Genomic DNA, 13,949 nt, shown 5'->3' with positions numbered 1-13,949 from the left:
CCTCATTACAGCCACCACTGGGCCAGTAGTTAGCAAGTCATCCACCTCCCATTGTCACAGGTGAGGTCACAGGCCCACAGGACCATGGGGAAATGGAGGCCCAGAGAGGGAAGTCTTGGCCCAGGGCCAGACATTAGGTCGGACAGAGCTGGAATGAAAACTCCAGTGTTGGCTGGGCATGGTGGCTCATGCCTATAATCCCAGCACTTGGGAGGCCAAGGCAAGCAGATCACTTGAGGCCAGGAGTTCAAGACCAGTCTGGCCAACACGATGAAACCCTGTCTCTACTAAAAATACAAAAATTAGCCAGGTGTGGTGGTGCATGCCTGTAGTCCCAGCTACTCGGGAAGCTAAGGCATGAGAATTGCTTGAACCTGGGAGGTGGAGGTTGCAGTGAGCTGAGATCGTACCATTGCACTCCAGCCTGGGCGACAGAGCAAGACTCCATCTCAAAAAAAAAAGGAAAGAAAAAAGAAAAAAAAAACTCCAATGTCCTCTCCTATTGCAGCCCTAGGAAGATGCAGGATTAGAGGCCTTCCCCCCTTTCTAAAGGCTCCCCCTGGGGTCCAAGGAGGGTCTGTCGGGGTTGCTCAAAGGCAGCCTCATGGAGCAGGGGTATGGTGTGTGAATGGGGTTGCTGCTTACCAAAAGTCTTATTCTCAGGCAGAAAATAGGGTGCATTGTCATTCACGTCCTCAATGGTAATGAGGAGGCTTCCTAGGAGACAAGGTCAGCTGGCTTTGGCTCTGGGCAAAAGCTTGACCCAAAGAGCCTGGGCCTCAACTCTGTGCCCGACAGCCTCAACCCCATGCCCCGCAGCCTCAACCCCGTGCCCCGCAGCCTCAACCCCGTGCCCCGCAGCCTCAACCCCGTGCCCTGCAGCCTCAACCCTGTGCCCCGCAGCCTCAACCCCATGCCCTGCAGCCTCTCTCCCATGTGTTCCCCCATGCTCAGTCCCCTTCCCTGCTCCTGACCCAGAATGCCTGATCGGTCTTCTCTGGCCTGTGTGGGTGGGAGTATCATCCCAGACCTCAGAGCAGATAAGCAGCTTGTCAAAGTCACACAGCAATAGTGGTGGGCCAGGATTGGGCCCAGCCTAGGTAGATCTCACCTATGACATTATACTGGCACATTCTAACTATATAAGCTGGTTGTTTAAATACCCACTTTCTGCCTCAGTTTCCTCATCTATAAAATTGGATAGGGACCACCTACCCCATGGGTTGTGTGGAAGTGGAAAAATTCTTACAAGGTGCCTGGTGTAGTTCTTGGCTGTCATAAGGACTCAATATATGCTAGTTGTTAATGTGATTATTATTGCTATTTGGTGTCAGAAGTGGGATACAAGCACACATCTGGCTCTGCAGTGTTATCTTTCTTTCACAGCATCTTGTAAAATAATGGCATTAATTTGATGCTACTGCATGCCAGGCACTGCAATAAATGCCATACATCCATATTCTCATTGAATCTTCACAGCCCACCCCACTGCCCAACTCCACTGGACAGATGGGGAAACTGAAGCTTGGAGAGGGTTTGGGACTTTCCCAGTATTTGCAGCTGGAAAGGGCTGGAGCCAAGATCTGAGCCCAGACCTTGTGAGTTCCAGCCCAGGGCTCCTTCCCACGGCCCCTAAGCTATGGCCTGCCAAGCCCTGCAAGGACAGGCTGCCTTACCATTGTTGCTGTAGGCCTGGAAGCCGGGGTCCGTGGCTAGGTCACAGGCCCGCACAACCAGCGTGACCAGGTCACAGGCCTCGTAGTCAATGGCTTTGCTCTGGTTGATGTACACAGAGCCGTTGGCCGCCACTGAGAACCAGCCCCAGCATAGGCTGCCCACATCGACCCCGGCCTTGGTGCAGAGAATGTTCACAAGATGTATCTCCAGCTGGGCACTGGTGTCCACATCCGAGGCAACCACCACAGCCACCTGGCCGTGCTGTGAGCCATTCTCAGCCACACGGATGCCCCGGAGTGAGGCTACATCCAGGGTGGGGGGATTGTCGTTCACATCTTTCACATTCACGCGGACGTCTACTATGGTCTCACCCCCCTGGGGGTCTGGGTTCTCAGCACTCACTGTCAAGTTGAAGACGGGCTGTGTCTCGTAGTCCAGGCTCACGTCCGGGGGCAGCCGGAGGTAGCCCTCAGCCCACCCAGCCCCCAGCACCAAGCCTCGGATCATGAAGTAGTTGGCACCACTCCCTGACAGGCTGAAGCTGATGCGGTTGTTGGCTTCCGTCTGGTCCGCGTCCCAGGCCTTCACCACGCCCACTAGCACTCCTGTGGACAAGGGGCAGAGCTCAGAAGGACTCCTGACCCCGCCATCGGAAGCCTCCTCTGCCCTTGCCTCTCTTGGAACTCGAGGTCCACCCTGACAAAGCCACACTGGGTCCCAGCCGCAGTGTCTCTCCTGGCCCAGGGAGCACGTACCTGGATCCTCCTCCTTCACCGTAAAGTTGTAGCTGGACTGATTGAAGATGGGCAGGTTATCATTGATGTCCTGCAGTCAGAGACAGGTCTGAGTCCCCGGGATCCAATCTCACCCTCCCCAGAGCCAATCCGAGAAACCAATAATCCCTGTGCTCCGAGGCACGGACTCTACTAGTGCCTCAGACCTCACTGCCCACTTCCCAGATGAGGAGACAGGCTCTGAGAGGAGGGAACTTGCCCAGGTCACACACCCGGGGTTCAGGGACCTACAGTGGGACCTTGGCCTTACACATCCATCCTCAGGAAGCCCGGCTTGCTTCCTGTTTCTCTGACCACAGCTCAGAACTTGTCCTAGACCCTGCTTTCTGGAAGCACAGTTCTGGGTCCCCACCTGCGACCCTGCCTGGCCCAGCTTGACTCCCATCTCTTGGATTTATTGTGTTGGCACCAATACCATTATATGTCCACAAAGGCTCCAAGGCCCACACTTTCCCTTGTCCCCTCCTACCCCTGTCCCTCCTGCACACAACTGAGGCCACAACACCACCTCTGTGCTCAGTCAGAGCTGGGCTCCGGGGACCTGCAGAAGCTTAGACCTGCTCATGCCTCAGACACCAGCTGTTTTTGACTCTCACCTCTGTGGCCAGCCCTAGCCCACTGGGCACAGCTGGAGCCCTGCAACTATTGTCACAGCCTGGAGGTGACTCTGCCCTCCCCTATGTCTCCTAACACTGGCATGTGCTTGGGGGATGCCCTGAGCACTCCAGCCCTTCCCGGGTTTGTGGGTCACATAACAGGTGTTTGTTTTTCTGAATAACCCTAGAATGAACATTTGGAAGACAACATTCTTGCACCTTAGCTAGATGTCTTTTCTGCTGCTAATTTCCCAGCGATGACATCATTGGCTCCACGCACAAGAACAGCTGCATTCTCAAGGTCACCCTAACTCACAGGAGTGGCTAAGAGCACTGAGTCACATCTTGCTCCACCTCTGCCTCATGTGTGACCTTGACCTCTCTGGACCTCAGTGTCCTCATCTGCAAAATGGGGTAGTAGTCCCCGCTAATAGGGCAATTGTGAGGACGGCTCACAGGGGTGAAGAAACCTGTTCACTCAGGAAATGAAGTTCTCTCTTTGCAGCCCTCCCACCCTAAGGACAACCAGCAAGTCCTCATTCTGCTTCGTTTTCTTCATTTCTGAGGTCTCACTCTCTGACCCTTGTGTGAAAATGGCACATCCCAGTCCAGGGGACACAGGGCTGCTATGTGCAGTGGTGCAGGCTGTGCACTGCACAACCCTATGGGGTGCCATCCACATCACAGACACGGCAGAGGTGCACATTTGTCACAATACTGTTCCAGAGGAAGGTGCCTTGTGGGCTGGTGGCAGCCTTAGAACCAGACTGATTGAAGTCAAAACCCAATTTTGTGACTCCCAGGCAAGGTACTGAACCTCTCTGTGCCTCAGTTTCTTTTTTTGAGACAGGGTCTTGCTCTGTCTCACAGGCTGGATTGCAGTGGCATGATCATAGCTCACTGCAGCCTCAACCTCCTGGGCTGAAATGATCCACCTGCCTCAGCCTTCCAAGTAGCTGGGACTTCAGGTACATGCCACCATGCCTGGCTAATTTTTTATTTTAGTAGAGATGGGGTCTCGCTATGTTGCCCAGCCCAGTCTCAAACTCCTGGGCTCAAGCAATCCTCTCACCTTGGCCTCCCAAAGTACTGAGGTTTTTGGCATGAGCCACAGCAACCAGGCCCGCCTCAGTTGCTCAATCAATAAAATGGTAATAAACCGGGCTCAGTGACTTATGCCTGTAATCCCAGCATTTTGCGAGGCTGAGTTGAGAGGGTCGCTTGAGGCCAACAGTTCAAAATTGGCCTGGACAATAAGTGAGACTCTGTTTCTATGAAAAATAAATTTTAAAAATTAGCCAAATTAGCCAGGCATGGTGGCACGCATCTTTAGTCTTAGCTACTTAGGAGGCCAAGGCAGGTGGATCGCTTGAGCTCGGGAGTTCAAGACCAGCCTGGGCAACATGGAAAAACCCCATCTCTACAAAAATAAAAAAATTAACCAGGCATGGTGGCATATGCCTATAGTCCCAACTACTCAGGAGGCTGAGGCAGGAGGATCGCTTGAGCCTGGGAGGTTGAGTCTGCAGTGAGCCATGATGGCACTATTGCACTGCAGCCTGGGTGACAAAGGGAGACCCTGTCTCAAAAATAAATAAATCAATAGATAAATAAATAAAAACAAAATGGTAATAACCATCCCAACCTTGGCGGATGCCCTGATGTGCAATAGACACCAGCAATGCTGATTTTCACCCCTTCCCTTTGCTTTTCAATGGTGGCAGGGAGACAGGAGGGTTTCAGGTGGGACTTTATGAGTGACAATTAGAGCTGATATTCACTGATACTGTCTATAGGTCAGGCACTCTACCAAGCACTTTCCATTCATTAACTCACTTAATCTTTAACCTTTTTCACCCCGGTTTTATAGATGAGGAGCCTGAGTGCCTAGGGAGGTTGAGTAATTGCCTGGGGCCATACGAGTGAGCGGGATTGTAACCCAGGCAGGCTGGCTGCAGAGGGCAGAAGTGTGACTCAAGCTGGAGGGGCTGGCTATCGGCTTGGGAGGCCCCCGGGGCCCATCCTGGCTAAGCGAGGCCTTACCTCCACAGTGATGGTGACATTGACTTTGGTGCTGAGGACAGGCTCGCCGCAGTCAGACACAAGCACTGTCAGCACAATGCGGCCCTCCAGGGCGGGGTCGATGGCCTCTCTGTCCAGGGGCCCCAGGTTTCTGAGGAGCCCTGTGTCAGGGTCCAAGGAGAAGTTGTGGCTGTAGGGGCCAGGCAGCAGGTTGAAGAGCAGACGGCTGTTGTTGGTGCCCGGCTCATCATTGTCGTGGGCCTGTGCAGGTAAGCAGGGTTTGGTCATCGGCCATCGGCATTCCCAGCCCCCAGCCCCTCCGATGCAGCCGGACCCTCCTCTCCAGCGCTGGCCCACGCAGGCAGTAATCAGGCCTGGAGCCCCTGGGCCCATCTCCCAGCCCCAGTTTCCCATCTAAGAGGCTCAGGTCAGCAGTTTGCAAGAGCTTCTGAGATCTTCAGCACTGAGGCCATTCTTTCATCTCACAAACGGCCACTGTGGACCTACATGCCCAGCCCCGTTCCAGGTGCAAAGAAAGAATAGAGCCGTCATCAAGACAGGCCCTTTTGCTACTGATATTCTAGCAGGAAGGGGGATACGGGGGCAGGAAATTGTAGACATTCAAAGAAAGTTTTAAACTCATAAATGTGAAGTCCAGCAAGATCCTCCTTTTCCCATAATGACTACTTCAGTGCTATATACATATTTTTTCTTTTTTCTTTTTTCTTTCATACAGTTTCGCTCTTGTTGCCCAGGCTGGAGTGCAATGGTGCGATCTCTCTTGCTCACTGCAAACTCCTTCTCCTGGGTTCAAGCGATTCTCCTGCCTCAGCCTCCTAAGTAGCTGGGATTACAGGCGCCCACCACCACACCAGGCTAATTTTTTGTATTTTTTAGTAGAGATGGGGTTTCACCATGTTGGCCAGGCTGGTCTTGAACTCCTAACCTCAGGTGATCCACCTGCCTCAGCTTCCCAAAGTGCTGGGATTACATACAGGCGTGAGCCACCACGTCTGGCCCTTCTTTTGTTTTGTTTTGTTTTCTTTTTTTCTTTCTTTCTTTCTTTTTTTTTTTTTTTTGAGGTGGAGTCTCACTCTGTTGCCCAGAGTGGAGTGCAGTGGCATGATCTCAGCTCACTGCAGCTTCCAATTCCTGGATTCAAGTGATTCTCCTGCCTCAGCCTCCCAAGTAGCTGGGATTACAGGCATGCACCACCACACCCAGCTAATTTTTGTAATTTTAGTAGAGATGGGGTTTCACTATGTTGGCCAGGCTGGTTTCGAACTCCTGATCTCAAGTGATCCAGCCACCTCGGCCTCCCAAAGTGCTGGGATTACAGGCAGGAGCCACCATGCCCGGCCGTCAGCGCTATATGTTTTAAATAGCTGATTCTTCACCCACTTTGTATGTCTGTGAGTGCGTGTGTGTGTGTGTGTGAGTGCGTGTGTGTGTGTGAGTGCGTGTGTGAGTGCGTGTGTGAGTGTGTGTGTGTGTTCCTGCCCTGCCAGGGCCCTGAAGGCATGCTTGGTTTGTCTTTGGGGTGAACCAGTGTGGATAACACAGCGGGTTCCTCTGTGCCGCCAGGCCTTTGCAGGTTCCGTTCCCTCACCCCGATGCCCCCCACACCTTCCCTGTCTGACTCCAGGCCAGGTTGGCGCTTCCTCTGGGCCTCAACATAGCACAGGTGACACCGCTGGGTAACTGTCTGACGCCCTCTTCCTAACTGGGAGCTGCTTGGGGGCAGGAATGGTGGTGGACTCATCTCTGAGGACCCAGGGCCCAGCCAAAGACTGGGTAAGTGCTCAGCAAACGTGGCCTTGAATCCAGAGTGGGACCACTCTGACTCAACCAATTCTTTCCTTCCTCCCAGCCAGTCTCCACCTTCAGCTCCTCCATTTCATTCTTCTGGGACCTTGTTTATTACACGTATCCTTTGAAAGCAGCTGGAGATGTTTATTTTTTCCAAAAGCCTCGTCCTGTCTGCTTATCCCTTGGTGCCCTGAACTCAGGCCAGTTAATTCATCAAGTGCTTCCTGGGGCTCATGCTGGGCACCACGGTTACAGCGGCCGACCAGAAATGCTCCTGCCCCAAGGAGCTCACAGACCAGGGGAGAAGTGCCAAGCAGGAAGGGGGAAAGGCCAAGGCTTCAGGGCCAGAGAGGTCTGGGCTGCAGCCCCAGCACCGTCATTTACTGGCTGTGTAACCACAGAAAATCACTTAACCTTTCTGAGCCTGTTGTCTCCTGCGAAATGGGAACTATTAGACCGCCTGCTTCCAAAGCTGGTCAAGAGATCAGGGATAGGAACATGCTCTGGAAACTACACAGTCCTGGAAAGACGGGAGGGCTCTGTGGCCACCAGATTGTCACTCTGAGGACCTGGTTTCTCACTTCTTACAAGATGCCTCAGGGGCGAAGCTTCCGAACTCCTCAGGACGAGGGAGGAAGCTACTCCCCGGTGTTTCTCTGGAGTCACTAGTGGGTTTTTATCTCATGAACTCTGTGAACCTGGCCACTGATCTCATTTCCTTTTTTGCTTTGGCCACCACGAAGCTCAGATCAGAATTTGCAGCTCACTCCAAGCAATTCTATAGCACTGGGTTCTAATTTTACCTTTGTGCCCTTTAACAAATGCCACCTTTATTTTCTCTTTTTTCTTATTTCTTTCATATTTTTATCTTACTATTTATCTAAGCCACCTCAAGTCCTTTTTGGAGTGGGGCAGGTGGGTAAATAGAAAAGAAGTGTATGTTTTTGAGGGATTTCTCTGTGGCAGGCCCAGTGCTGAGCTCCTCACACAAGTCATTAAATTATTCCCCAATGACCCTGAGAGTAAGGCTATAATTTTCTTCATTTCCTGGGAGGAAACAGAGACTCTGAGTGACTGTCTCAGAGCCACACAGCGGAGCCCCGACTTTACCCAGGGCCAGCATGCCCACAGAGCAGGCTTGGTCCCCGCCCCCAGCCTCACCCACCAGGTCCAGGCAGGCTCACACCTGGATGGTCACGGAGACATTGCCCTCCGCCTCCTGGACGAAGATGTTGTAGGAGCCGCTAACCACAGGTGCGTTGTCGTTGATGTCCAGCAGGTGGATCTGCAGTGTGGTGGAGGAGGACAGGTTCCCGCCGTCTGTGGCCTGCAGCGTCAGGTAGTACACGGCCTGGCTCTCCCGGTCCAGCAGCTCACCGTTCCTCACCGTCACCGTCCCTGAGACGGGATCCACTTGGAAGAGGTCTGCCCTGCTCAGAGGGGCCAGGTTCAGCAAATAGAGACACAGGATGCCCATTTCAGTGTGAATTTCAGATATACAGCAACAAATATTTCAGCATATCCCATGCAGTATATGCAACATATTCATTATTTCAAAAAGTCATTCCTTGTTTATCTGAAATTGAAATGTAACTGAGTGCCTTCGGTCTTCCCCAGCTATTCTATCTCTGCAGAGAGGCAGAGAGGTGGGCCTGGGCCCTGCTCACCCACCTGCCTACGGCCCACCCTGAGCCCTTACCCATTTCCTGGGAGCAGGCTGTAGGTAATTTGGCCCCACGCGCCCGTGTCTGGGTCCGTGGCCTGTGAGGCAGAGACACGGCAGGGTGCTGTGTGGAGGCGATGCATGCACCGCCACCCATGCAGCTTGTGGGGACAGAGCTGTCGTGCTTCCTCACACAAAGGGAGAATCCCCAGCACACTCAGATTCACTCATGGCCACCCCCATCTCACACATACACACACTCACACACACTCTCACACTCACACATGCACGCCCGCTTGCTGGGACCCCACAGCCCCACTGTGTCCACATCACTCACGTGGATGCTGTCGGTGACCACAGAGCCGGTGGCGCTGTGCTCTGGCACCGTGAGGACGTACAAGCTCTGGGGAAACGTGGGCCTGTGGTCATTAATGTCTCTAAGGTGGATGGTCACCATGGCGACGGAGAAGTTCTGGCTGACGGAGTCTGTGGCCACAACCTGGGGGCAGGGGAGGAGGCAGCAGCTGTGGGGCCCAAGTGCCCCTCGGCTTCTGCCCCTGGCACCCCGGAGCAGCCCTCACCTGCACCGCCATCGCCGTCTGCCTCTCGTAGTCCACCAGCCCGGATACTCTCACCAGCACCTGAACGGAGGCTGAGCCCGCTGCCCGCTCCGGGGAGACGCTGAAGGCTTCTGCATCGGGGCCCCCCAGCGACAACAGGAAGGTGCCATTGCTGCCCTGTAAAGGTGGGCTGTCTAGCAGGGACCTGTCCCCCTGCTCTGCCCACTTGCATCTTCCCCCAGTCCCCAGGCTTCTATCTCTGGACGCCCCGCCCGATGAGGTCCCATGGAAGGGGGCTCTCAAAAGACTGCGAGAGAGGGTGCAGGAGGCTGCGCTGGTCACCAGTCCCTGCAAATGCGGGCTCGGTAGAAGACAGCTCCCTAGGCACTGTGGGTACCAGACCTGGGCTGGAGCCTGGACACACACCCCTCACTCCTGTCAACTGTCCCTCCCACCCACCCTTCACATCCCCCACCCCCAGCCCCCACAGCAACACCAAACACCACTCACACCCTACGTCACCCCACTGGCCAGTGCCACCCTTCTGGCCAACCTAACCCCACCCGACACTGTCCTCCACGCAACATTTCCAACCCCTCAGTATCACCTAACACCACACACCCTCCAGAGTTACTCATCCTCCAGCGCCACCGTATTACCCACCTCTCACTGCAGCCTCCACTTAAGAGTGCCTCCCATGGCTGGGCGCGGTGGCTCATGCCTGCAATCCCAGCACTTTGGGAGGCCAAGGTAGGTGGATCACTTGAGGTCAGGAGTTCAAGACCAACCTGGCCAACATGGTGAAACTCCATCTCTACTAAAAACACAAAAATTAGCTGGGCGAGGTGGTACACACCTGTAATCACAGCTACTTGGGAGGCTGAGGCAGGAGAATCCCTTCAACCTGGGAGGCAGAGGTTGCAGTGGGCCAAGATTGGGCCATTGCACTCCAGCCTGGGTGACAGAGCGAAATTCCATCTCAAAAAAAAAAGCACCCTCCCACCTCACAACCTCAGACCACTTGTCCCAACACTGCTCAGCCTCCCCCAGTTCCCAGGACTACCCAAATCATGGCCGCCCAATGCCAGGAGACCTCGCCAGCCACCCATCACCATGGACAATGATGTTCTACTCAGCATCATCTGACGTTCTACGTCAGCCTCCACTCAGCATGGCCTTCTATTCAGCCCCACACGGATCGCCCAGAGGATGATACTGCTTACCAACACAGGCTTCCAGAGAGCACCCAGCACCCCCATTCTCCGCCATCACACCCTGCACCACCAGCACCGCCACCCAGCACCACATGACACCGTCACTCGATCCAGGCTCCCACTGGCCTCCCCCAGCCACCCCCGCCCACACCCACGCCACCACGCCTGCCTTGTCCGGGTCGTAGACCACCATGGTGAGGTCATCGATGGGGATGCGGGGGGAGGCATGCTCGTCCACGTAGCCAGTGAAGTTCACTTGGGCCTCTTCGGGGGTGAAGGTGCAGGCTGGGAGGCTGCAGTTGTAAAACTCAGGTTTGTGGTCATTGACGTCCATCACTCTCACTGTCACCCAGATGCTCACCTTGGCCTCCTGCCCGTAGATGTTGAGGTGTGTCTCGGTGGCCTGAGGCACAGAGCAGAGGGCAGAGGTCAGAGAGCCAGTGCTCAGAGAGAGAGATCAAAGGCCAGAGGTTAGAGAGCAGGGTTCTGACAGGGGTGGTGGGGCCTTTGCTCACCGTGACCTGCAGCTGCACCTCCTCATCCTCCTCCAGCAGCTGCTCACGGTCCAGGGAGCCGTTGACCCTGATCACCCCATCTGCCCCGATGTCAAACCAGCCGGGCCGCGTGGAGTCTGGCAAGGAGAAAGGCAGAACAGCTGGAACAGCTGCTCCAGTGGCTCTGACGGAGCCCCAGGCCCATTGCCTCCAGGGACTAGGGAGACCCCACCCCGGCCCCGGCCCAGCCCTGGCCTGGGGACACCCCGTTCTCACAGGAGATGCTGTAGATCACAGGGTCATTGATGCCTTTGTCGCCATCCACAGCCTCCACCGTCAGCACCGAGGTTCCCTAGAATGGGGCCTGGTCAGTGCTCCTCAAATTTCCCGCCTCCCGCCTCCACCCACACCCCACAGGTCCCCCGTGCACCTTGGCTGCATCCTCAGCCACAGAGGCCGAGTAAAACTCCCTGACAAACTGGGGGTCAAGGTCAGGCTGGTCCACCACGGAGATGGACAGGAAGACAGGCAGGGAGCACTGGATGGTGAAGGTGTTGTGGTACATGCCGCCCAAGTCCTGCGGGGAGATGGCCACCCGTGAGCCAGTGCCGTGGGTCCCAGGCCCGCCTGCCGGCACCCCCACTCACACAGGCCTTCAGCTCCAGCTGGTAGAAAGCGCTCTTGTTGTTGTAGCTGAGGCTGCCATTGAGGACGATGGAGCCATTGGCCAGGATCCGGAAGAGATGCTCGCTGTCCCCAGTGCTAGGGATGACCTGGGGCAGAGCAGACTTGGGTCAGGCTCCCTAGGGACAGCCCTGCACCGAGGACCCCACTCTGAGCAACGCAGGGAAGGTCCCAGCTCTGCCACTGACCAGTCACTGGCACCAGGTCATATGACCTCTCTGAGCCTCAGTTTCCAGCTCCAGGAAATGGGGCTGGTGACAACCCTCAGTGGGTTGAAAGGAGGATCCAATAAGATGCAGTCGGCCCTCCATCTCTGTGGCTTCCACATCCACAGATTTGACCAGCCACAGATCAAAACTGTAGCTAGGCTCACTCACAATGGTTGCGTCTGTACTGAAGGTGTACAAACTTTTTCCCTTGCCATGATTCCCTAAACAATATAGCATAACATGCTATATTTACATAGTATTTGCATTGCATTGGTATTGGAGGTAACCTAGAGGTGATTTAAAGCACACAGGAGGATGTGTCTAGGTTACATGCAAATACTACCCCGTTGCATGTCAGGGACTTGAGCAGCCATGGATTTTGGTGTCCTCAGGGATCCTGGAGCCAAGTCCCCACGGATACCAAGGGGCGACTATACGGTATGTACCAGGCACGTGGTTGGTGCTCGGTAAAGGGCGCTATCAACAGCAAGTCTGTTTCCATGAGAAATGGGTTTACACACCCCTTATTGTCTGTGGAATTTGGACAAGACCTGGGAGCAGGCGGGCAGGAAGAAGGGTCTGGTCTGCAGCAGGCACCCTCTTTAGGTAAGCGGGCAAGGCGAGGTTTCCTGGGAGGGGGGCTGGTGGCCAGAGGACGGTTTGGGGACCAGGGCTGGGCCAAGGCAGGACCAATGTCCCCACCCCAACGTTCAGGCCCTGTGGGTTGTCTGTGGAGATGCTGCCCCCTGGCGGTCACAAAGGCGGTCAGGGCCCCCTTCACACTCACCTTCTCTATGGAGTACACGACCATGCCTGCAGACCCCATGTCTTTATCCACGGCCAGCACGGAGAACACCACACTGCCCACGGGCAGGGTCTGCAGGGAGGGACTCGTCACCTACGAGCTCAAATCCAGCTCCTCCTCTCCCTTGTCCGTCACTGCCCCCCTGAGCTTCAGTGTCCTCAGCTGTGCACTCATGGGGACAGGGTTCCCCTGTCCTTCCCACCAGGGCTGCGGGTGGAAGGCAGCTGGGGGTGCGGGGCGGCAGAGAGGATCTCCCTCCTCCCCTCCCCACACAGCCTCTCCACCACCTAAGCTGGCTTCTGATTGTCGGAGCCCCTCAGAACCAGGATGAGGGATCATTCTAGAGCCCAGCCTCACTGTGCCACTGCGCACTCAGACATCCCATGTGCTCTCTACAGCCTATAGCCATGGGTTTCAAACAGCGCCCTACAGAGCTGGAGGCTTCTTTGGGGAGTACTGTGCTCCTGGGCCCCTGTACACACCAACTCTACCTCCTTTTTTTTTTTCCTGAGATGGAGTTTCACTCTTTCGCCCAGGCTGGAGTGAAGGGGCACGATCTCGGCTCACTGTAACCTCTGCCCCCTGGGTTTAAGCGATTCTCCTGCCTCAGCCTCCCCAGTAGGTGGGATTATAGGCGCCCACCACCATGCCTAGCTAATTTTTTTTATATATTTTTAATAGAGACAGGGTTTCACCGTGTTGGCCAGGCTGGTGTCGAACTCCTGACCTCAGGTGATCCACCCGCCTCAGCCTCCCAAAGTGCTAGGATTATAGGTGTGAGCCACCGTGCCCAGCCACGACCTATACTTCCTAATGGTGGCCACAGAGAACTTTGAAAATCATGAATCAGACCACGTAACTATTGTCCTTCAAATCCCCCAAGAGTCCCCCCATTCTGCCCAGATCACAGTCCAGACTCCTTCGAGCCTGGGCTGCCACCCGCCTCTCTGACCTGACCTCCTCCTCACCCTCCCCCTCCAGCCACACTGGCTGAGCTTGTTCCTGCCTCAGGGCTTTGCACCTGTTGTTCCCCCTGCCTGGAGCACCCCTTCCTGGAGCATCCCCTGCCAGCTCCTTCTTGCCATTCAGGTCTCTCTGTTCAGATGCCCTCAACTCAGAGAGGCCTTTCCTGACCCTTCAACCTAAAGCAGCGCCCGCTGCAGTCACTTCCTTGACTTTGCCTTGTCTCGTGCTCATTGTGGGGCTCACCGCCATCTGAAATCCATTCTGCTTATTTTGTTTCATTGGTTCCTGTCTGTGGCCTTCCCTAGAAGGTGAGCTGCTGAGAGTAGCAACCAGGTCTGTCTTGCTCCCCAGGTAACCTTAGCACCTAGACAGTGCCGGGTGCTGAGGCATTGCATCAGAGCCTCTCACATGGCTGTCCAGACCACACGTGTCTGGCCTGGCATGGGGCCCCCCACC

General features: G+C 55.2%; 1 protein-coding gene across 1 annotated transcript in view; it reads right to left on the bottom strand.

Moving 5' to 3' along the window:
- The window catches only part of CDHR2 (cadherin related family member 2), a 42,694-nt gene that overhangs the window by 10,023 nt on the left and 18,722 nt on the right, over positions 1 to 13,949 (bottom strand). Inside the window, exons 7-20 of the mRNA XM_016954302.4 lie at positions 12,510 to 12,599; positions 11,477 to 11,602; positions 11,260 to 11,406; positions 11,106 to 11,181; positions 10,851 to 10,966; positions 10,505 to 10,738; positions 9,143 to 9,298; positions 8,899 to 9,060; positions 8,598 to 8,659; positions 8,085 to 8,328; positions 5,111 to 5,350; positions 2,433 to 2,502; positions 1,677 to 2,282; positions 646 to 717 (exon numbers count right to left, since the gene is read on the bottom strand). Of these exons, the coding sequence (XP_016809791.1) occupies positions 646 to 717; positions 1,677 to 2,282; positions 2,433 to 2,502; positions 5,111 to 5,350; positions 8,085 to 8,328; positions 8,598 to 8,659; positions 8,899 to 9,060; positions 9,143 to 9,298; positions 10,505 to 10,738; positions 10,851 to 10,966; positions 11,106 to 11,181; positions 11,260 to 11,406; positions 11,477 to 11,602; positions 12,510 to 12,599 (2,401 nt within the window). The remainder of the gene's footprint in view (positions 1 to 645; positions 718 to 1,676; positions 2,283 to 2,432; positions 2,503 to 5,110; positions 5,351 to 8,084; positions 8,329 to 8,597; positions 8,660 to 8,898; positions 9,061 to 9,142; positions 9,299 to 10,504; positions 10,739 to 10,850; positions 10,967 to 11,105; positions 11,182 to 11,259; positions 11,407 to 11,476; positions 11,603 to 12,509; positions 12,600 to 13,949) is intronic.

The sequence above is a fragment of the Pan troglodytes genome, chromosome 4 (genome assembly GCF_028858775.2).
Source record: "Pan troglodytes isolate AG18354 chromosome 4, NHGRI_mPanTro3-v2.0_pri, whole genome shotgun sequence".
In the NCBI taxonomy this organism is placed as follows: Eukaryota; Metazoa; Chordata; class Mammalia; order Primates; family Hominidae; genus Pan; species Pan troglodytes.
This window is presented reverse-complemented; position numbering and strand designations above follow the sequence as displayed.